The sequence below is a fragment of the Trichoplusia ni genome, chromosome 14 (genome assembly GCF_003590095.1).
Source record: "Trichoplusia ni isolate ovarian cell line Hi5 chromosome 14, tn1, whole genome shotgun sequence".
Taxonomy (NCBI): domain Eukaryota; kingdom Metazoa; phylum Arthropoda; class Insecta; order Lepidoptera; family Noctuidae; genus Trichoplusia; species Trichoplusia ni.
The window spans coordinates 4,020,196-4,042,954 of record NC_039491.1 but is presented as its reverse complement, the minus strand read 5'-3'; the positions used below and the strand labels follow the sequence as shown (position 1 = coordinate 4,042,954).

Below are 22,759 nucleotides of genomic sequence, written 5' to 3'. Positions count from 1 at the left end.
ATCCGTGGACCTATCTAATAAAAGATTTTATTCCACCAGTAACATTCTTATTATTATTTATTGTTTACTTATTTATAAAATACATAATTTAATTAGAAGCAGAAAAAACGTCGATAGTGGTCCAGATTTTAAATTAATTCAAAGGAAAAGTGAATTGAAAAACAACATAATTTAAAATAAATCAATATGCCTATATAATTAAATTAACAACGAAAAATCATAGTTAAAGTTTATTTTTAATGATTTTAATTAAATTATTCGGTTATTAGTCGTATTACAGAAGCGGAAAGTTTAAATTGCAATAAATTTTCCAATCGCGTTGGTCTCTCGTAAATTATGCATGCGTCATCGAAAATTAAAATAAGAACGTGTAAAAACATAAAACAACTTAACGCTATGAAACTGATACCTTAGTCATGTATATTTAGTAATCCTGCATTATATGATATTCATACCGGATGGATAACTTACTTACTTACTCTGTTGGATCAGCGACCCAAATTGTATCTTGGCCTCTGATACGAGATAATGCCACCTTACCCGATCCTTCTCCACTTCTCCCCAGTCAACGGCATGAAGCGCCCGAAGATCCGCCTCAACTGTATCACCTCAGCGATACCTGGGTCACCTGGGAAATATGCTCTCTTCACACCTCGATCTTCTTCCATCCTTTCAACGTGGCCGAGCCAACAGAGTCTGTGAGCTTTTATTTTTCCAATGATGTTGGGGATGGCTGGGAATTCTTCAATTTCGGCGTTTTTTCGTAATCGCCAGCTCCCGTCAGGCCTCTGCACAGGTCCCAAGATTTTGCGTTGATTTTGCTTTCTTTCTGTAATCAGAAGTTTTTTCTCTTCCGTTTGTGTCAGTGTCCAGGCCTCACAGCCGTACATCAATATGGATGGAGACCGGATGGATAACAGATGAAAATATTCAGGGATGCGAAAATGTATCTGTAAAACCCATAGTTATTACAAAAAGCCAAACTCATTTCACTAAATTTGGGTCTGTTAAATTAATACATATTAATCAGAGGTGAAAAGTGACTCTTTTTCTCACTCTCCATACTGCCATAGATACCAATCTTTGGCAAAGACTTGAGGAAAATAGGTTTTGTTTCATTATTTTCATATTACTACAAATTATATGGGGTATATCCATTTTACCCTTTAATGTACCCTACCTTATTTGTATTAGGGATGGTCGGGTACAACGAACTTAGAGTACGTCGCGAGTTTACACTTGTTACGTACCTAGTAAAAGTACTGAGGGGAATATTGTGTAATCCGGGAGTTCTGCAGCAAATGAGTCTGAGTGTTCCGGATCGGTACGTCTGGAGACGACGGCGTCCACCATTGCTGCTAGTACCAACAGCCAGAACTAACTTACTCGCCAAATCGGCTGTGACCCGAGCAATTAGGATTATTAACGAACTGCACCTTAAGACTGACATATTTGTAGGTAGCTTAAGTGATTTTAATAAAAACTTATTGTTTATACTTTGTTATAAAAATGAATAGATAATAATAATAATAGGTATTAAGTAATACATACATAAATAAAAATAATATTGTGTTCATGGGTAGGTATAAGTTTAGTTAAGAAACAAAGAATTAACGTATAAATAATTATTTAAATAGAATTAAGCATACTGTTTTTTTGTAATGTGTTATAGATATAGTTGTGAGTGCTTAACTGTCAAATTAGGTATTGCCTGTAAGGATAGTTTTAAGTTGGTTAATAAATAAATAAATAAATAAATAAATAAATAATATTTTTCTAATAAGATAGACAACCACTTAAATAGTGTGTTTAAATCTATCAGCAACCTGTTCGTATTTCACCACGTTTTTATAAACTAACTTTCTTGTTTGTTTGTGTGTTTGTTAGTCGTTCCGGTTGGATTTTTGCATCTCAATTTTAAGGCACTTCCCAATACGCTGACAGGATGAAATTTTCAGGGTAGCTTCAAACCCAATGAAAATGCAATTTACAACTATAAACACTGACAAAATTTTATAAAATTTGACATTAAAAAACGTGGGTATTTAGGTTTTTTTTTTTAATCTTTTAATTTTTACAATCGTAAACGTTCACAGGTATGGAAACCAAATTTCATTTCGATTAGTCAAGTGACTTAGATGGATCATCTCCATCATCGTTACGTTACTTTTGTCGAAATATAAGGCAGGAGGCAGGAAAAAGAAAAAGCCAAATATCTATCTGAAGTATTTAAAGACACTGCCTCCTTTAACCAAAACAATCACGTGTTACTATGTAAGTAATGTAGCTCGCTTTTCCTGGATGTGAAAGGCGGATCAGCGCAAGTTGAGGGACTCTTTGTCTGACAGTATATCGTGACTTTTGAATTATTATAAGTATAAGTGATTGAATGATTGATAACATGGAAAGGTAAAATGGTAAAAATAGTACTTTAATTACATTCAATTAACTAATTTATGACCTGTTAAGTAATGAATAGAATTCAATTATCGACTATCATTCAATTATACTATATGAAATAATACATTGTTAAAACTAATAAGGTTGTTCCTACAATGTGCGCTAATTATGAACGATTAAAAAGGTTAATTGGTAGGTATTAATTAATGCATGTTATAGCTTAAAATAGCCTCTTACGTAAGAGACTACCTCTTGTAACGTATTTTACATCATACACAGTATATGGTAAATAGTAAATCATTAATATTTTCTATCAGTCGTTTCTATTATATCAGCTCTAATATATAGTCTTAAAATTTTACATATTACTATTAAACTGCGAGCTACAAATAAAAAATGATCCATAAACTCTGGGTAAAAGCGATACGTGTTAATCCTGGTTACAAATCATCACTGGTTTCTGCGTGAAAGAGGAACAAACATCCATACATACAAACTTTCGCGTTTATAATATTAGTAGGATAGTTCTATAAATTAATAAAGTGACAATTAAATTCTTTTATGGTATAAATGTATGTTCCTGCACTTTACATATAAAAATGTACCGTAAATATACCGTTGTAACTATATTCCCCATGGATATTTATAAAGTATTTGAGGAAAAGTATATGTGTAGCTAATAGAGATGGGAATTTAAATTGTGCGCTAAACTTTATCGATATAAATTATTATAATTATGTATTGCATTAGGTGTTTCTTTGATTTATTTTATCGGAAAATATCGATGTAACAGATTAAATAACGAATTGGATAGACCTGTACGATGATAAAAGTAAAAAACAAGCCTCAATTTTTTAGGAAAACAGGGGTGTCCGAATTCAGATTTTTTTATAATAACACTAAAATAAAGATAAGGAAATATTACGGTTGCTTTAATGATTTTACTCTCGACTGATAAATAACACTTGTATAAATCATGATGAAAAACCGACCTATATATCAAAATAAATGTCAGTGGTTATAAAAACCCGAATGCTGAAATTTTTCCTTCCCTATAACAGGCGTTATTTGAGACGTTTTTCACTTTTTTCTGTTATCATTTAAATAACATCATTACAAAAGACCAACAAAAAGAGCATTAGATAAATCAGTACGCATAACAAACCTTCAAATAAAACAGATAATCTGTTTTAGCATATAATTATGTTGATTCGCTGTTCGTCGGCTAAGCCCTCACACGTAGAGCGGGACGAGGTCAAAAGTCAATGGTATATAAGAAAAAAGTTCGCTCATCTTTAAATAAAACTTTTTTCCAAGATATGCACGCCTATGTTACCTTTTTCGATAAACAGTCTGAGAAATTCAGCAAGCAAACTTGATTTTAAACATACCTCACCATAATATCTATTAACAGAACTCTGAATACCAAAACAACTCAGCTACTCACATATGTCAATAATTATTATGTGAAAATTAACAACGTTATTGTTTAATACCACGAAGATATCGCAAATTGAATAGGTCAACTTATTTTTTAATAAAACAACACGACGTCATTGTCCAATATAAACTGGTCTTCCCCTCCCCGAGTTTTGTTTTAGTTATTACGGTGAGGGGGGAGGTGGTGTTGCAAGTAAAAGTTCTAAAGATACTGGTCGTCGTATGACAACGCAACGTCTTGGAGCCGGTCAGGTGAACTGCACGCCAGTTGACATCAGTCCGCGAAAACAGGTGTACGTGCCGGCACTATAATCGATATCGGTGTTTCGCTTAAACCGCATGCCTACGTCACGGCAACACATAAATAGTGTCGCGATTCGATATGTAATTATTGAATGACCACCACCCGTAGTGGCAGGATTCCTTTAAAATAATGTTTTAAGTGTCACAAGTGAACAACGATGGCCTGGACACTACATTTACTCGTCGGAATAACTGTTGTGAGTATTTTATCCATTTTAATTTATAAAGTTTGCTTAGAGACTACTTAAACAACGTTTATAATATTTTATTATTTATTCAAATTAGCTTGCAACGTTATAATGGTTTTATTATACTAAGAACATCGTTAAATTCCTGTATCGCAGTGAAAATCTCTGTTTTATGTAACTGATAGTCAACTGTCACATTTTTAAAAGCATAAAAAAGTAATCTGATATGTTGATAATCTAAAACTGTTTATATTATTCGAGAAAAACAATAAATAAGGCTGAACAGAAAACTATGCTATCATTTATAATGAGTTTTATAGAGCTAATTCTATAAAATGAATAAAAGAGAAATGAATAAATCGTAACTCATCGATTTATATTTCAACTTTTCAACAGGCACAAAAAAATCAATTTCACTTCACTAAAACTGACGTCACGACTCACATATTCACTTATGCTTTTATTAAGTGGCATTGTATGAAAGTAAAAGTCTTTGAATCACTTTTACCGCGTACGAACACGAACAATGATTCAACGCAATCAATTAATTGGTTTACAACGAGGATTCTTTTTACGATTTATTGTTTGAGGATAATCATATTTTTGCCTCAAATTTATGAGATAAAGGTTATGTAGGATATTATAAGCAGATTAAGTAAGGAAAAGGAAGTATTGTTTTATAAGGTTTAAGTAGGTACATGTCTTATTTACTTATAGAGTCAGTAGAGTAATAAAGTCAATAATCGATTTCTCGTTACCCTAAAATAGCGTTTTAATCGATTCGAAGTCAACACACTTGGTAATGGTACAACGCTTATTTTAATGCAGGCTGCTTTGTAGGTCTAAAATCCAGTTTGCAATTAAGGCTAACCTGATATTTTGTATCTAGACATAGTATTAAACGACTAGGTGATAAACAGGTAGCTGAACTTTTTATTGAGGTTCGAAATAATTGCGAATCAGGTTAGTATCTAGTAATGTTAACAAGGACAAAATCGGGAATCAAAGCTAGTATATTCAATATTCCTCGTATTCTCATTCTAGGTATACTTAGGTTGTTTTCATTATCCGCGTCAGCTTTTTTGAACAGATACATTTTTGAGAGCGCTAACGCTAATTGAATTGCATCAATGACACATCATTGACCAAAATTTTCGTTTTCGTTTTCAATCAAAATCAAAGTCAAAATAAATATATTATTTTTATTTCAAAAAGGCCTTTTTCAGGTACTTTCGAAACTTCAATAAGACGATGAGTAACTCGCGTTACTCGGTTCCAAAATATAATTCATAAGTAGAAGAACCGGCGAGAAGATAGTCCATTATATTCTCATTTGATACATAATTGTCCCAAGCTCTCTAGCCTCCTTTTATATTAATAATTATGTATTCAAATTAAGCCTGGTCAGGGTTATTTTAAGAGATCTAGTTTTTGACAAGAGCATCACGTCACCAAGATGTTTGATCTTTGACCTCCCACGTGTTAAAGATAAGAATCTATGGCACATCATGGACAGCAGTAACTACTTATTATGAGAGATTTTAGCACTTAACTAAAGCACTAAAACACTAGCTTTACAAATTAATTTCCTCGCCGTAAAATATTTCTTAACATGTAACCTAACTTTAAGTGTATTTTATGTCTATCTGTTGCTATTTTTTTGCCCTTGCGATGGAGAAAACATGAGACGGTGTGTATATCATTTAAATTAACGTATGATATTGCAAACTTTTTGTCTTCTAATTCATATTACACAGATTTATCACTGTCATATTATGTCCGCTTTAATAAGACAATTTGGACAGTTGTCGAACACATCAAAAACAAGTAGAATTAGATATTCAAAAAAAATAACCATTATCGTCAGGCAATTAAATGTCGGTTTTTAAGTAACTTATTAACCTACCCAAGTTCTTATGACGTTAATATCTGTAGAAAATTATTACAGTTTATGTTCTCATTAATTAGAAATAAAATCAGCACGCTAAAAATGTTACTAACTACAACCAGCGATCGTCACTTATCGTATGCACCTAACAATGCAACATAACGTAAAGAAAAGGTATGTATTTTAATACATACCATAACAGTACATTGTTGCATATAAAAATAGATTTGCTTTTTCCTGAAGTAGATAAAAGAAATACCTTTTATAAATATATTAGTTATCGTCATAACTATAAATATCAGACTCACGGGCAGCGAGTGGTTGAGGTCACCATGCGAAACCCTCGGTGCACGATGTGTCGCGGGTTCGATCCGTGATTAAGACAAGAGTTTATATAATCCACAAACGCTTGTCCTGAGACTGGGTATCTATGTGTAGGTATGTGAAACCACCTGCAATACAAAAGTATGAAGTGATTATAAAAGGCCTACAACTAAATTTAACATATTATTCGATTTATAATTGGATCCAATTGTTTAAGTTGAAAATGCATTTTATGGCCTATATACGGAACAAAAAAAACAAACCAAATATTGATAAACAAAGAAAAATAAAATACGTATTCTGTAAAACGCAAAGATATTAAAAAATAACAGGCGTTAATAATTTAATTTTATTATACCTGATTGATTTTGTGATTTTCTGCTCTCGGACTTTATGAAATCAATTTAAATAGTTCCAAATAAAAAGTGTTTATATTTTTTTTTCGCTCATTAATTCCATCTTTGTTTAATTACTGAAAATATTTTTTGTCGTAAAGTTTGTACTCATTAGCTACAGTAGAAGTTGAAAACTTACTTTATTAGGTGTTTAGACGTTATTTTTTTATTTAATTTAGAATAAGTTATTTTAAATTAAACAAAAAAATACCGTCTCTTACTTGAACGGCTCTTGAGAGTAAATTCATTTCATTTTTAATTCATTTCATTTTTTTTGATAAGCCTTGATTGAAAAAACTCTCAACACCAAACTTATGTTCCATATTATACAATACATTTATGAATTTTTAGGAACGTCAACAACTGTCAACATGGCAACAATCTGTCAAAAATAAAAAAAAAACGTCCTATAGAAATGAATCAATTTCTTTAAGCAACGCTTAATCTGAAAAAACACATCACTTTTTTCAAAACTTGATTTATTTTACAATTCTCTTTGGACAACTCATCCGAAAACCAAAATTTCCAAACGTAAAAACAGATTTAAAAATAGACAATTTAACCTGAAGGGAAAACACAAACGTCTCGAAATGTTTATTTGGTAAAAACCTTAAAATAAAAATGCTAATTACACACCTGATATGGTTTCAATATACTATAACTATATATAGATTCAGACACTACTAGAGGTATTCCCCAAGTAAAGCAGGTTTGTGGAGCACGTGACCAGTAGCGATCAATGTACCGATTCAGCAATAAATCGTGTTGAATGATCGTCTCGTTAATATATTCATGGTAAATAATAATACTAGAGTCGGAAAAGTCAAAGAGCCTTCGGTAGCCTTGTCTGTCTTAAGGATGTCTCCGGTGAACCGGGCCAAGCCTGCTACAAATGTAAGGTTTATCTGGGACTAAGTAGTAGTTACCATTTCTTTCGGGCTTAAAAGCTTAATAAGCGTCGTAGTATTCAGTATAATTATTTAAGTATGTAGTCAAAGGGAAATAAGGACAGAAAAAGCGGCTCTATTTTATAATATGGAGTGATTAGAGGCAACGATTTCCAAATTTAAAAACTTAATTTTGCTGACACGACGGGCAAAGTCAATGTCAATAAGATTAAATGAAAAAAAAAGTTATGAATACATTCGAAAGTTCATCAAATCATAATGACAAGTCTGACTCGATGAAATTCGTCGTAGAGATAGAATGTGCATGTTAGAACAGCTTTCAAATAGAAATATGTGAAATGAAATCGAATGAAAGCAAATTAGCTTGGACGGAATAATCTTTTAAAAGGCCTGTTCGGCTAAAAACTTTATATACCAGACTTTCATTTTTCAAAGTTGCAAAAAAAGGTAAAAAAGCTGCATTGGTCGTGATAATGTAAATAACTTTTATGATAAAAAAAATCGTCATTTCTCTCTCAAGTAATGACGATTTTCTTTTGAATAACCTATCAACTTTGTAGTGTAGGTACCTACTGTGTGCCTATTTATTACCAAAGTATAGCCGTAATTACGAACGTGATGTTTATTGATTAGTCCATTAAATATCGGCGAATCAATAGGAAGTTAATACCAGAAGTAGTATATTATTCGACGAGGCTATCTTCCCACGCGTATCGCTAGGACCAATCGGTTTGAAACTAGATACCTACTGTGGTGCAGGGAAAATTATGCCTGACATTGTAAGCTATTCATGCGCAGTTATGTTTTACACTTTCTTGGGTTGCCAAGTTTTCTCTTTCCTAATATTTTTTTTCCTGTCATCATCGTCCTAGCCTTTTCCAAAATATGTTGGGGTCGGCCTCTAATCTAACCGCTAAATACCACTGTCTTTCTTACAAGGAGCGATTGCGTACCTGAGCTCCACAACATACTTTCCTGGACAACTAGGTACCCCTTAGTTCGACTGGTTGTCAGACTTTCTACAACTCATGCAGTTAAAGCTTAGCCAATTGCTTAGCTGACCTCGTCCAAAGCAATATCAACAAATTATGACTATACAGATTTTAGTTTTAACAGATATTAAATATTTTTTATTGTAGCTTTGACTACTGCATCTAGCTGCATAATTATAGGTAAATATTCCAAGAATACTCAAGCTTATAATAGGAAATAATTCAACAAAACAATGACGTAATTTATTAACAACCCGTGTTCAAACATTTTATTACGTATTTTAATTCTGCGAACTATTAAAATTATAAATAGCGAATAGTTAACTGTGGTCAATACTAAGCATCATACAATAATATCCTAGTGTATTGACATTGTATGAGAATGACACTGAACAATGCGCAAGCGCCTGATACCTGGCGCCATCTTTTAAAGTAGTATTATTGCAGGTGTGGAAGAGAGAAGCCACTCTACGCTGTCTATCTCGCTCTCGCTTCCACAATTGCAATTTTACTTGAATACGTGGCGGAAGATTCTCTGCTACAATAATTATTGTATTGCTGTCATGATAAGTACTTATCATGGTTCGTGCTCCATTCAATTATTTCCACCGTTATACATTGTTTATATGTACTCAATAATAGTACCTAGATACTATTATACTTGACTACTGAATATTGTTGAAATATTCTCTATCCATCTAATATATATCTTATTTTCGTTTTATGTCAATTTAAATTTTAGAAAGCCGTAAGTTACATATAATAATACATTTAGGCAACATACTTTATATTTATTGATAATGAGGTTGAATGCTAAATAATTGTATTTTTTCCCTTCATGCTCTTTTAAAACATGTGTGTCTTTTTATTTGTTTGTTGGAACCGACAACGGTTGTAGAGTGCATACTGATCAAGTAACGTTTTGAATTTCGTTGAATTCTAAATTTAGATTGTCGTGATTGTCGGTAGGACGAAAGTTCCCTTTTTGTTGTGGTGCTGTTTGTTAAAACTACTATGTGCTAAAGACATATTGTATTATACGATTAAATCATTTAAAAGGTTGGTGCCATAATACCGGTAAAGTCCGATTCAGGCGCGTGGAACTGAGGCTTCTGAAAGAATAGACTGGCGCGACCCGAATTAAAAAAATAACGTAAGAAGATTTTCAAAGTGCAACAGAAAAAAATACTAACGTACAAATCGGCCACGCAACAGCAAATACAATAAATGCTTTAATGATTACCTCCTAAGTACTGTTTAGTGTCAACATTTGGGTTTCCCACATACGTTTTCCTTCATCATTTGAACCTGCATATATAATAGTAGAGGTAGGTTACGCAAAACTGTGTTCATGCAAATTCGGAAAAGAGATGCCGCTCTATACTGTGTAATGCACTATCTCGTTTTAACAACTGAATATCTTACTTTAAAAGGTAGAGCTATGCCAATTCAAACGACTAAAATTAATATTTTAAGTTTATATCTATATATTTTTTGTGCTGAGTCTTCTAAGCTCGTTTTACATTCGGCTACAGGTCTCGGATAGTCGAGTGGTAATGGTATCTACGCCAAACCACTGTAAGCGACGTGTAGAAGGTTCGATCCCAGCACAGAAAAATCATTTGTGTCACTTGAAACTTGTTTTTTTTTGAAATCCAAACGAACAAGGATTAAAATTATAACTGCGAATTTCTTTCATAATAAAAAACTGTACCCTTAGTCCGTATTCTTTTTTTTTAATTTTGCTAAGCAATTTCATTGTTTTTTTTTCCACTAGTTTTCTTTACAAACGCATTTCTAGAACGACCCTGATCTAGTAGAAAAAATGTATTGAACTGAAACGATGTGTTGTTTGTACTTGGATTTATTTAACGGGCGCTTTAAAAACCTACAGCAACATTGTTTCAGCATTTTAATCGTTACATAACATGAGTACCTAATGCACTCTATATTAATGACCATTTTAATTAAAACGAGTTCTGATATTCCTTATAAAGTGCATCATATAAAGTTGGTATTCCCATATTCATATCCAAGCTGTATAAAGACTATTATGGGAAAAACTACGTCAATACTGTAAAGCCCTGCTCCTGTAAAACCTACATCGAAAGTGCCAGTATTTTTCAATGATTATTTAGGTATAAGAGTTTATTATATTATAGGGTTTTGATAATAAAAACTTATCTAATCCGTCAGACAGATTTCCAAAAAATATAACCTTTTTTATTTTATCTCTTAAGGGTATACAGTATGATTTTTCCTAGCAAGTAATGCTACTTGCCCCCACTACCATACGTTAAATCATTTTGAGTTAATTTAAAACTTTTTAATGATATAATGAAAGGAAAACCTGTTCAATATTTCGGAGAAACCTGTCTGACGGACTACTTTGTTACTTAATATTTAACACAATCTCATAGAAGAACATTATGTACAGATGCTTTGAAAATGTTATTGGGACAGCCAGTTACTGTTGCTGAATGTACTATGAGATCATTAAAACGGGACTATTTCCATTGAGGAAGCGAGATAGAGCATGTAGAGCTGTTCATGTTTGCTTAACGGATCTATCTGTTTTAGGAACTCTTAGTAGTAGACTGCTAACTAACATTGTCAATAGTGATGAACAAAAATTGCCAAAAATAAAATGCGATGGTGCTAGAGTAGGTATATACAAACAAGATATGCATTTACAAATGTTATGTTGACGTACACTAATTTTAATGTCCTGTTGTTTTGGGTATCTATAGGCTTATAAACATCGAATTCACTAAACAAATTCACTTGTTTTTGGGATATGATTTCCTTATTGTTCATAAACACTTGGCAACAAATAATTTCAACCATAAATGATTATGTACCTACTTTTATTTTATAATTTATTAAAATAAATTTTACTATATACAATAAATTCTGAAAGCAAATAGGTTAAGTATTATTTTTTAAAGTATCTAACCTACACCTTTAATTATACCTGCTCGCTAATAAATCATTCCTAACTGAAATAAGTGGTCACGTAATTAATTTTTCACGTTGTCATTTGATTCACATTTTATTATTTATGGCGCTATAAAATATTAATTCTAATAATAATAAAATGTTAATGACTACATTCAATGTTTTCGCAATGCGAATGCTATTCCATTGAATGTTAGAGACTGAAATTATTGCCTAATCTTTATTTGGGTAATCGATAGTCATCGTTTCACATTAATTTTATAAACCTAGGTATATATGATGTACATACAAATATATATTAATTACTATGTAAGTAAGTAGTTTTGTAAGAGGAAAATACAAAGAGGCATACGTTTGATCAAAAGTACATTGTTTCTCAATCTTCAGAGTGTTGCGAAAACGAGAGACATGCTACGCCATCTCTGTTGAACAGTTTCATTTACGAAATCACGGTATATCCCCTGTATACAACCGCAAATGAGTTCTTTATAAATACGTTCGATTGATACTTAATATACTAATTAAAAAAATATTCCTGAATGTTCGCAATAAATTCAATCTAATATATAAATTTCTCTTGCCTCATGAAACTTTGAGTGCCTATTGGGTAGGGCTAACAGTCGGACAACATCTATTGTGCACCCTTCCACACGTAGTTCACCCCTATTTTTTTCAATCGTATTAAATGTTTTTCTTCTCTTCCGAAAAAAAAAATATGGCATAACTTCGTTTGCTGGTCAGTTCTAGTATCAATATTAATTATGACGACTAATATGCGGTGAAACATAACTTCAAAACGTAAATAATGTTTTCATTCAAGCTGACAAGTTGTTATTGTGTGAAATCCAGTCAATTGCAGTGTTTTTTTACAAACAATTATACGCAATTTTCGCTTTGTAAGTTTAATTCTTCTTACCGTCTCTGCGTATTATGACGTATTTATATAAGGATGGAATATATGAAATTACCGAGTCATATTCTGACTTTCCATATTTAAATATTATACAAATATTTTTCATGCAAAACCAAGGATGACTAAGAATACCATTTATAGTTAGTGAGTAGGAGTCAATGTCTCTTTTACAGAAGCGTAATGAATATTGATTTTTTGAATAACGGACTAACGTGTAAACGAGAAAGATAACAAAATAGCTCTAATAGGTATGTCTAACCTAGGTTTTAAATTGTAGAAACAACAAATTTTGAACTCCTATTTCTGGAGATAAAAACAGATATGTACAAAAAACTATCCTGGTCAATATCTCATTTAAGACTTTACACAAATACCCATCACCTTTAATGGAAATTCACTCCTCAAAACTGCCTTGTTTTTAATAACAACTCCTACATGCAGGAATGTATCCCAGGGAATTTCATAAACATTGAAGAGACCCAATACAAGGGTTCTTGAATGACGCAAATGTTTGTCCCACGCAGGGTTTGAACCCGCGACATGCCTTTTGCGTCGTGACTTATACCACTCGGCTATCCATGCAGTCATCAACTTTAAAACACAAATTAATGTTAAACCTATACAGTCCATTCAACACCAAGACACTTCTTTACTCAGTAGCTGGTAACTATTCAATGAATTAACAATTTCGTTTAATTAGTCATCGTAAATATGTATAGCGGTAGCGGACACTGAATATTGAAACCTGTTTTTAATTGCTTAAGTTGTTTATACGTTAGTAATTAGCATACGTAAACTTTAGTTTAGAACAAAAGTTGCCGGCCCTGGCGCCTGTGCTGTGGACTTAAACAAGACATAGCGAGGAAAACGTCTGTTGTATTAAGAACTTTTTTTGAGGCCTCTTGGGCCAATCCAAACAGTTTTTATGTTGAGGGTACATACTTGAAAAGAAGTACAATTTCTTGCTATATGACGTAGCAAAAAGTTTTTGTAAATAAAAAGAAACCAAGCGAATAGTACTTAATCAATGATAATATAATTAATGCGAAACGACCACTCCCAATATATCTAACTAGTCGTGCGACTCAAATAAATACGCGTTAAACTCGTATCGCACTACTAATTTCGGTCCCAACCGGAGATAGATATATCTTTGATCTGTCAAAGAAGTTCGATTCTTCGATCTTTTTTTAATAGTAAACCTCAATGGATAACTTATTGAGGTTTACAATTACAAAAAGAGATCACAAAGAAAAAGAGATCAAGAGATCATATGACTAGAGGGGCTCATCTCTTTCTGTTTCCTTATTTCGGACAAACCTATCAATCGATTCGTTCGATAAATCGATTAATGATATTCAAGAGGTTTTATTTACATCGAAATTATTCTAAGTCTATGTTGCAAACTCACAATAAGTACATACTAAAACGGTAACTAACATGGCTAAAGCACTTTAAATAAAACTATTTAGATATGAAGAGCAATTTTACTCACGTTTAACAACCTCATGACGTCATTGTGTGATCTACCACCGTATAATAGACTTCAACTACCATCGTACACTAGTGCATTTACCTTGTAAACAGCGCAATTTCAAAAGTAACTAAATACTTTTTTGTTTCTATATCAAAACGCAGCAGTAAGTAAAATAATGATTTTCGTGCTCTGTTGTCTATTCAATAAATGAAGTGTTAAATGCTGTTAATTCGGTAAGAAAAAAACTGATTATAAATTGATAATTTATCTACCGATCTATAAAGTTAAAGTAAGTGATCTATTTTGTCATTTCAAGGAGTATTAGTGCCAGTACCTACGTATCTAATTTGTTTATCCAAAAAAATTCACACCATAATAAAAAAATCAAAATATTTAGGCGTACATTCCTAAGTACTTCAAGGTATCAATGCTATTCATAACAATCAACTCTATTATACCAATCGCTTAATTAAAGTAAAAAAATAATGAGTAGTTATTACAATTGATAAGGTTAAAGGTTCACGTCGAGGTCATTTGCTGATAAATTCCTCATTATAGAGGTAAAAAATAATGTACAACATGTTTCAATAAACTCTGATTTTATTAAAAAAAAAACACTTTTCATGCTTAAAAAGAAACAATAATAAAAAAATCAAAAGCCTATTCCGAACTTAAAAGTTCCTTCTACTCAAATTCGATCAGCCCGTTGATGACCACTTTTCAATGAAATACGATAGCTTTAATTATCCCACTTCTTAACCGGTCTTGCGAAGTGGCTCTTACCACATTCGAGTATTTCTTGTAAGCAAACAAAAGCCATACGGAAGTAGTAATAAGTAGCAAAACAATGACGCCCAATGCAATTAAACTCAATGTATAAAAATCCTGCGCTCGAAAAGATCTCGGACTTAGCCTTGGACAGGTTCTACGAATTCGACTTGCACTTTACTTTGCAAACATTACAGATATGAGCGCAGACAAACATGCCAATTAACATATTTTACTAAGCCTGCCTTCTAAGAAGACCTTTTAGTGTCATTGATATCAAAACTTTATCTTGCCATCGTTCAAGGAAAACGTCATGGAACCTGTAAAAATAAGAGTCTGGAATCTTCAACTAGAAAATTAATAGTTGTTCTCTTCTGTAATATGAAAAAAGGTTTTACCCTGTACAAAATAATTACATAGGAGCAAGAAAGATGCAGCTCTATGCCGTGTATTGCGTTGTCTCTCTTCCACAACCATAATATTATTTGAAGACGCGGTGCGTAGACTCTAGTCCAGTAGTATGAAGACGGTTTTTTTGGAACGGTTTAAATTGATTCAGTACAATTTTAACTACAAAATGATTTGGAATAGGGAATAAATAACTAACAATCAACACTAAAAGTTGGGAAAATTTCGTATTTCACATACGTGCAACCTGCATACAGATATTTTGTCCTGCGTCACGGTAGCCGTACGTAAACGTATGCGTCATGCTATCAAGAGCAATACCTACGCTATTATTTATTCAGAATAAGGCAAATAAAAATATTTACCCGTAGTATTTACCATACTAGTGTATGACTTTGTATTTGAATAATTTACTATTAATGCTCAATGGATATTAGTAATGTTTCGACCTAACAAAATAAGGGATTCATCTCAAAATTCTTGTACGTATGTTACCTTTATTTTATGGCAGCAACTATTTTTATCTCTTTGTGAAACCATTCAAAAGGTTATGATTATAGTTAAATACCACAATCATTTGTGTTCAAGGCCAGTTTTGTAAAATGAGGTAAATTGAAACAGACAATAATATGAGTAAGACCTATTTTACATTTTTACGTTTTACTACTATATTAGGTAGTAAATTTCTAATGTTATATGAATATTTACATTCCCGATCGATGGAGCGAAATCTTAGGAATAGAGTTTTGAGTAAAGGATCCTTAAAAGCCTACAACCAGCTAGATAAAGAAGCAAATATTTCGGAAATATGGTTTTTGAAATCGCAAAAATTAAGGCGAGCATGTCTAATAAATGTATTTATGTATATTTTTCAGATAGCGACATCAGCATACAAATGCAAGCACGCCGCATACAGCGCAGATGCAGATCCGCTCTTCCGTTACGACTTCGGCAATGTTGTAAGACGGGGCTACAGACCAGACGTAATGACCCAAGTTTACATGCCACGACGAGACTTCCCTGTGCAGAATAACAGAGATATGGCTGAAGAAATGGCACAGCTAATAGCGCATCTTCCTCTGCGACGGGCCGATGACGCCAAAGTTTTAAACAGACGAGGTAATAAGAGTATTGTTTTAGTAAAAATAATAATAAATGTTGTTACTTCGTTAAACATAAAGTTGAAATTGGAAGTGAAAACTTTTCATGTCAGTAAAATATCACCGATTCTTCAAGTGACTAGTCCACTTCCAGGTTATTTGTCGCGCGTCCCGAAAGACACACGTATTTTTTCATCATGAAATTTTTGATTTATTTTCATCTTCCTAACTATGTCCATTATCAAAGATATAAAGCATCTACAAATTCCAAATAAAACTAGATTTTTTTTTATGTTCAGAAATCTCAAAGTAAAATAACGCATAACTAAGAGCATATCGAAAACCATAACAAATCAATCAAGCTACCGTTAATAATACATACACCAAGCATGTGTCTGTATGTATTTTCCTAATTGGCAAGACTAGTTTTCTTTTTGTGACTCGTGATACTACTCTAGCTTACCACTTACTATTAAAGTAATATTATTGCAGTTGTGAAAGAGAGTCACCGTACCACCCCGCGTAGTGCGCTATCCTGCTTTTACGAGTTGATTTCGTTGAACCTTCATAAAGTGTTAAATACATTACTTGTAACCTTGCGCGAAACAAATACAAACTGCTTGTTTTGTTGCCATGGCAACTGTTTTTGTAACCATTACGCAATACACGAAAACCATCAATCGCAAATACCCCAGTAGCATTTAGTTTTGCCTCATCATTGTAACAAATACTGACCTTCCTAACTTGTTTTCGCCATTATAAGTGCCGAAACGAAGCGAACCATCGCTTTTGATAAAATGAGATGGTGCTATTTGTTGATACATCTTCGTCTCACTTTTATAATGAATCATAAACGTCATCCATAATTTTGGCAAGAACAATTAGTGTTGTTACATACTTTAGCTTAAATCAGTATTTTGTTTTCGTATCTTTAAAAAATAAACAAATTATAAATCACTGTCACAAAAGTTTCTATAAAATCTCTCTTAGGTCAATCCTACCATTGCATACCAAGGATACCCTTGCAAAGTGTATAAAAAAATAAAATAAAGATAAATATTTATGTCACCTTTATTGCAATGCAATTAAAGTCAATATTCGCAAAATATTTTTATTTGATCCTACCTGAATTTTAATCTAACTGCACCAAGGCCGACTGACATGTTTGCAATAAAGAGATTAATTTGCAGTCGCGACATTGCGAACAATTTCCTCCTTTTACACACTGTTTACGGTCGAACCGCGGACTTACTGAGAAATGTACCTAATAAACTTATTTAATTTATAAAATTATGGTATGGGTCAAACGATATTATGAATGCAGCACGGAGATAGACAAAAATCAGCTGGCAAAATATGTAATAGAAAATCAAGACACATATAATAGGTATAGCAAAAAAAAGTAATGGAATGATTTAATTTATGATCGCCCTTTATCGAGAATTTGCATGATAAATCAAATTATTCATAAAATAAGCCATTTGCAAGTTTCCTCAAAACAAAAATAATGTAATTGTCCCAAATTACCTGTTGATTTCGTATAACATATAGTATCTATTTTTAGAATTATACAGACGTACTTATTTTAGAATTATACAGTCGTGTGTGCACTGCGCTCTGAGGCGGACGTTGCGACACTGTTCATAATAATACATATTATTATCGTGTAGCGCGGCGCAAGCCGACGCTCGTAATTTTGTGGCCATGAGTGACAAACTTGTGGCAAATGAACTGCTGGCGTTCCTGCAGCAGAAACTGGACGTGATGGACGAGGTGTCCGCCGTCCAGATTTGTGTCACGAACTTCAGCGAGGATGACATCGCTGCTGCGAAGCTGTTGCTGTTCCGGTCGCTCGATAAGGTCGAGCAGATGGTGTCTCGTCGGCGCGACGGGACTAAGACAAGTGTGCAGGACATTATCACGCTACTGAAGTGTACCGATCCTGACGACGTGCCGACGTTTGTGGCGAGGGACTTGAACAAGTTACCTCCAGTCACATTCGACCACGTCGACGTTACGAGCCTTTTGAAAGACATTGTGTCTTTGAAAGCTAGTTTAGCTGATGTGCAGAGGAAGTTGGAGACATCCCAGATCACCGTCGCAGACCTGCGCACAGAACTCAACGAGTTGCGCAACTCTGTGGCGTTAACTGGGTCACCGGCGCGTGTAAGCTACGTAAACACGCGCCGAGGTGCTGGCTGCCTCGACACATCAGTCACGAGTTTCGCGTCAGCAGTTTTGTCGCCGGCGCCGATTGCTGCGTCTGCGTTTCGCGCGCCTAGTGTGCAACGCAGCCCCGCTCCCGTCCCCGCAGCTCCTCCCCGCAGCGCTGCCCGACCGACGCGACCCTCTGACCCGGTGGTCACTGTGAGCATTCCCACTGCTCCCCCCGCAAAGCCCGTGGCCGTAAAGGAGAAAACCCGGGCTGATGATGACGGCTTTGTGACGGTGCAAAGGAGGAAGCGCCGTCAGAGGAGCTGTAAGAACCGCTGCGGCAAGGCTCCTTATGAGCCCAACGAAAACCTGCGTGCCGCGAAGCCGAATACGCCGGTGTACATTTCCCGTCTTCACTACACCACTGACGCGGAGGACATCGTCAAGTACGTTCGCCAGAGGCTGAAGTACGTGCCGAGAGTGCAGCTGCTGGAATCGCATCGCAACGTCAACTTTAAGGCGTTTGTGGTGCGCATACCAACATGCTACCTGCCTCAGGTGATGGACGAGAGCTTCTGGCCACAGAATGTGGTATTTCGTCGGTTTCGCGGACAAGTGCCACCGGAACGCACAAAGACATAGTGCACCAGTGTTACTAACATAGATTTAAGTTGTATTTACTAACAAAATTGTTATTATTGTATGTATACTTAGGTTAAGGTATTTATCTATGGGTCTTTGTTACCTGATAATAAATGATTTATTATTATTATTATTATTATATTATTATCGGCATTGCATAATTTGCGTAGGAAACCTGCATTAAAAACTGGCAATATATGTATATTATTTGCATCTTGAAGAGACCGACCCTGTTTCTCCTTCAGACGCCGGAAACACCAATGGATAAGAATATAATACAGACAATATTGACGCGGCTTAGATCAAAAACTCCAGATTGACTCACCGGATGGGATGTAAAAAGCGTGTTAAAAAAGACATTACATTTGGCTAAATTGCCTTATGACCACATTGTTCTCGCTTTTAAGGTTAATCAACAACCTGAAAAACGTCACACATTACAAAGCGGATGTTTTTTATTTGTTTGTTGGTGCGACGGTGCGTTTGATGGTGATACCTACATGGAGTGAGAAAATAGTAATTTTGGTTCTGGATTAGAAGAAGATCAGAAGAGCCTATTGTCTTAACTGACCGATCAAGTTTAATTAACATATGAAACGAAAGTTACGGTACGATCAAGAGATATTATCTAATTCTTTAATTATTTACGTTCTAGTTAACCTCAACGACAACTCCCAGATCGTCTTCCCTGGGCGTCGTTCTGGACAAGCGGATGATAGTGGAGAACTAATGATTCCACCGAGATGCCACCAAATTGGCATCTGTGACGATGTCGGTAACTACCCAACCGATGAAGTTAACGACGTCATTTCTAAGGTTCGTTCAGATTATTACAATTATTCTTCTTCCTTTTGTCCCATGTAATTTGAAGACATAAGCATCGTAAAAATTAGGGAAATACCAAACGGCAATATTTAACGTGCTACCTATATTTTTCCCTCTATGTGATCTCTGTGTGACAGAACACTTCAAGAGAGTTCTCATCAAAAACATAACATAAATGTCAAATTGTGTGTGTGTGCTAGATCATGACTCCTTCGACCTTTGTTGAATGTCCATTTCGTCAGTTTGCATTGTAGATAAATTAACAAACATTTCGAATTTTTCAGATTGAAAATCGAGATGTCTTCCAAAATGATAAATTGGACTTGCCAGACGTGCCAGACATCACTCAAAGATTGGGTCCTCAAGAGGAAAATATAGAGCTGTGCAATGTTAATAAAACTGTAAGTATGAAAACTTTTGCTCATAATGAATGACATATTTTCGTTCGAGTCGAATAAACGATTTTTGCAAAATAGCTCCTAATCCCGATACAATGAATGTCTAATTGCACTTATATAGTTGAAGTAAGAGACATGCTTCTATTTGTTTTATGGGCACTGCTTAATTTTCTCAAAATACAGTCTACAGTTATTCGAAATCGTAGTTTAATTGCATTTTTGTTAATCATTTCAGGTGGTGTACCCTAAAGCTGCAATGGACTCTAAAGGCAATTGGCGTGTGGTACTCAACAGCGATGATAATCCCTTGCAAGGTTTCAGCGTGGAAATTTGCCAGTAAGTTATAATCATTTAGCTAATAGGCCATTACAATGATTCTTACACGAGTATTCGGCAGTAAACTTGCCGGTATTGGTTGGACATGGTGAAAGCGACGTTAAGCTGTAAGTAGATGCTGAGTGTGAATTTTAATAACATTGTTGTTATGACGATTCTGACAACCACTTATAATAAAGTGTAAAATGACATTTCACGAAATAAGGACACTTACATAGCAACGAAAAAAAAGTTGCCACTTAAAACAATGCCTTAAGAAATTTAATTACACTTTTCTTTAAATGATAGCTACAATCCAAATTTTACAGTTATCTTTTTTGTTACAGGCCTGATTTGGGACCCTGTTCAGATATCGCCATAATCCAACCAGCGTACGAGGCTCGTTGCGTGCAAAAGTTCCATTACCGCAAAATGGCCATCCTGCACGAAGGAAAGATGTTGGAGGAATCGTTAAAAGTGCCCAGTTGTTGTTCTTGTCTTGCAAAATCTGTAATACGTTAATCTACAAAACCATTTTTTCACAAGTGTATAGTGTGATTCATTATATTGATTGTATACACGAAAATTAAATATTCTCTGTGGCCAAACGTTAGAATTAAATACCATGAACTCAAGAAAATTGTTTTTGCATGCTACATACATAATTGTGCGTACAGAAGGTTAGCAAAGTGCTGGTAAAAATAAGTTACTAATTAACCTCTAAAAATGTAACTTTAAAGTTATACCTAATCTGCCATGTGAGTGTTGCCAAACACGGGGTTGACTGTACGTCACTTACACATGAGTTCATAACAATTTTATCGTATAATTTGAATATAATTCGCATGACAAAATTCTTACATGTATCATTATTATCTTTTATGTATCATTATAAATGTCAACTTTAGCTTTATCAATAGTTCTATTGCATTACCTAGTCGATTACGAATATTGTTATACCTAATAATGTTTTATTCTAGTATATAGAATTACAATTGTTTCAATAAAACCTTAACAATATTACTAAGTTATAGTACACTAACTATTTATGTACAAAGAAGAGTTTCACTCGACGCTAAGAATAAAATTTTGAAATGTAATGACATAATAATAATTGTCCGATTGTATTTGTTTCTTTATTAATTTTCTTGAAACTATTAATTTTGGGGACAAGAGGCTACTAAACTGAATGGTTAACGATTAATTTGTAATAGTTTATGAGTTTTAGTAGCGCAACATTTATCTTACGGAACACCACAACACAATCAAATTTAGTTTCTTAAAAACGCGGCTCTGACTGATTGACTTCATTTGTTTTTTGCTAAAATAGGTACGTAGGTATTATATTATAAGTACCTACCTGCTGAATGTAAGCCGATGAAAAATCTGTACCTAAATTAAATTGTATTCAAGTCATTTCTAAAAATAAACATTGACTACAATAAATGAATACCTATTTAAACTGGTTTTTAATGTTACTTGAACATAATAAGTCAATATGACCTTCGCATTTGTTTACCGCTTAACGCCGACAGTAACACAAGAATTATTTTTATGAATTGCTTAGGTACTTAATGTTGCTGTACTTAGTAAATATTGTAACAAAGTATTAACTAACTATATTTGAAGTTAATATTTAATGTATAATATGTATAACTAAACTATACTGCATACTGACTTGATTACCAATCCTTTTAACGAGATCCATATAATTATTTTGCTTTTATAACATCTGAATATTTATTGAAAAGAAGTTATTAATTCAAATTTTAACTCATGCTGTGATTTTTTCTAACATTTTATCCCTAGTCACCTTAAAAAATATTTTTTTCTCAAACTTTTTAACATTTTAATAGTATAATAACAGAACGGACAAACGGTAGGTATTATACTTACGTATATCAGCATATATCAGACAATAATTACCATCTTATACCGTAAGTCCGGTGAAGCAGTCGAAGCG

General features: G+C 33.7%; 2 protein-coding genes across 4 annotated transcripts in view; one reads left to right on the top strand and one right to left on the bottom strand.

Annotated features, from left to right (window-relative positions):
- Positions 1–22,759, bottom strand: part of LOC113500489 — a 26,775-nt gene extending 4,016 nt beyond the window's left edge. The window contains exons 1-4 of one of the 3 annotated variants that reach the window (XR_003401210.1): positions 7,396–8,829; positions 6,902–7,015; positions 6,528–6,671; positions 541–829 (exon numbers count right to left, since the gene is read on the bottom strand). Coding sequence is in view for 1 of the 3 variants with exons in the window: in XM_026881311.1 (XP_026737112.1) it covers positions 541–890 (350 nt within the window). In the remaining 2 variants the exon portion in view is untranslated. Of the gene's footprint in view, positions 1–540; positions 1,125–6,527; positions 6,672–6,901; positions 7,016–7,395; positions 8,830–22,722 lie in introns of those variants that run through there. The other 2 variants (XR_003401209.1, XM_026881311.1) reach the window with 2 other exon arrangements.
- Positions 3,588–21,655, top strand: LOC113500485 (protein spaetzle). Its single transcript, XM_026881305.1, has 6 exons — positions 3,588–4,340; positions 16,238–16,481; positions 19,914–20,074; positions 20,368–20,484; positions 20,717–20,817; positions 21,144–21,655. The coding sequence occupies exons 1-6, from the start codon at positions 4,302–4,304 to the stop codon at positions 21,316–21,318; spliced, it is 837 nt and encodes a 278-aa protein (XP_026737106.1). The 5' UTR covers positions 3,588–4,301; the 3' UTR covers positions 21,319–21,655.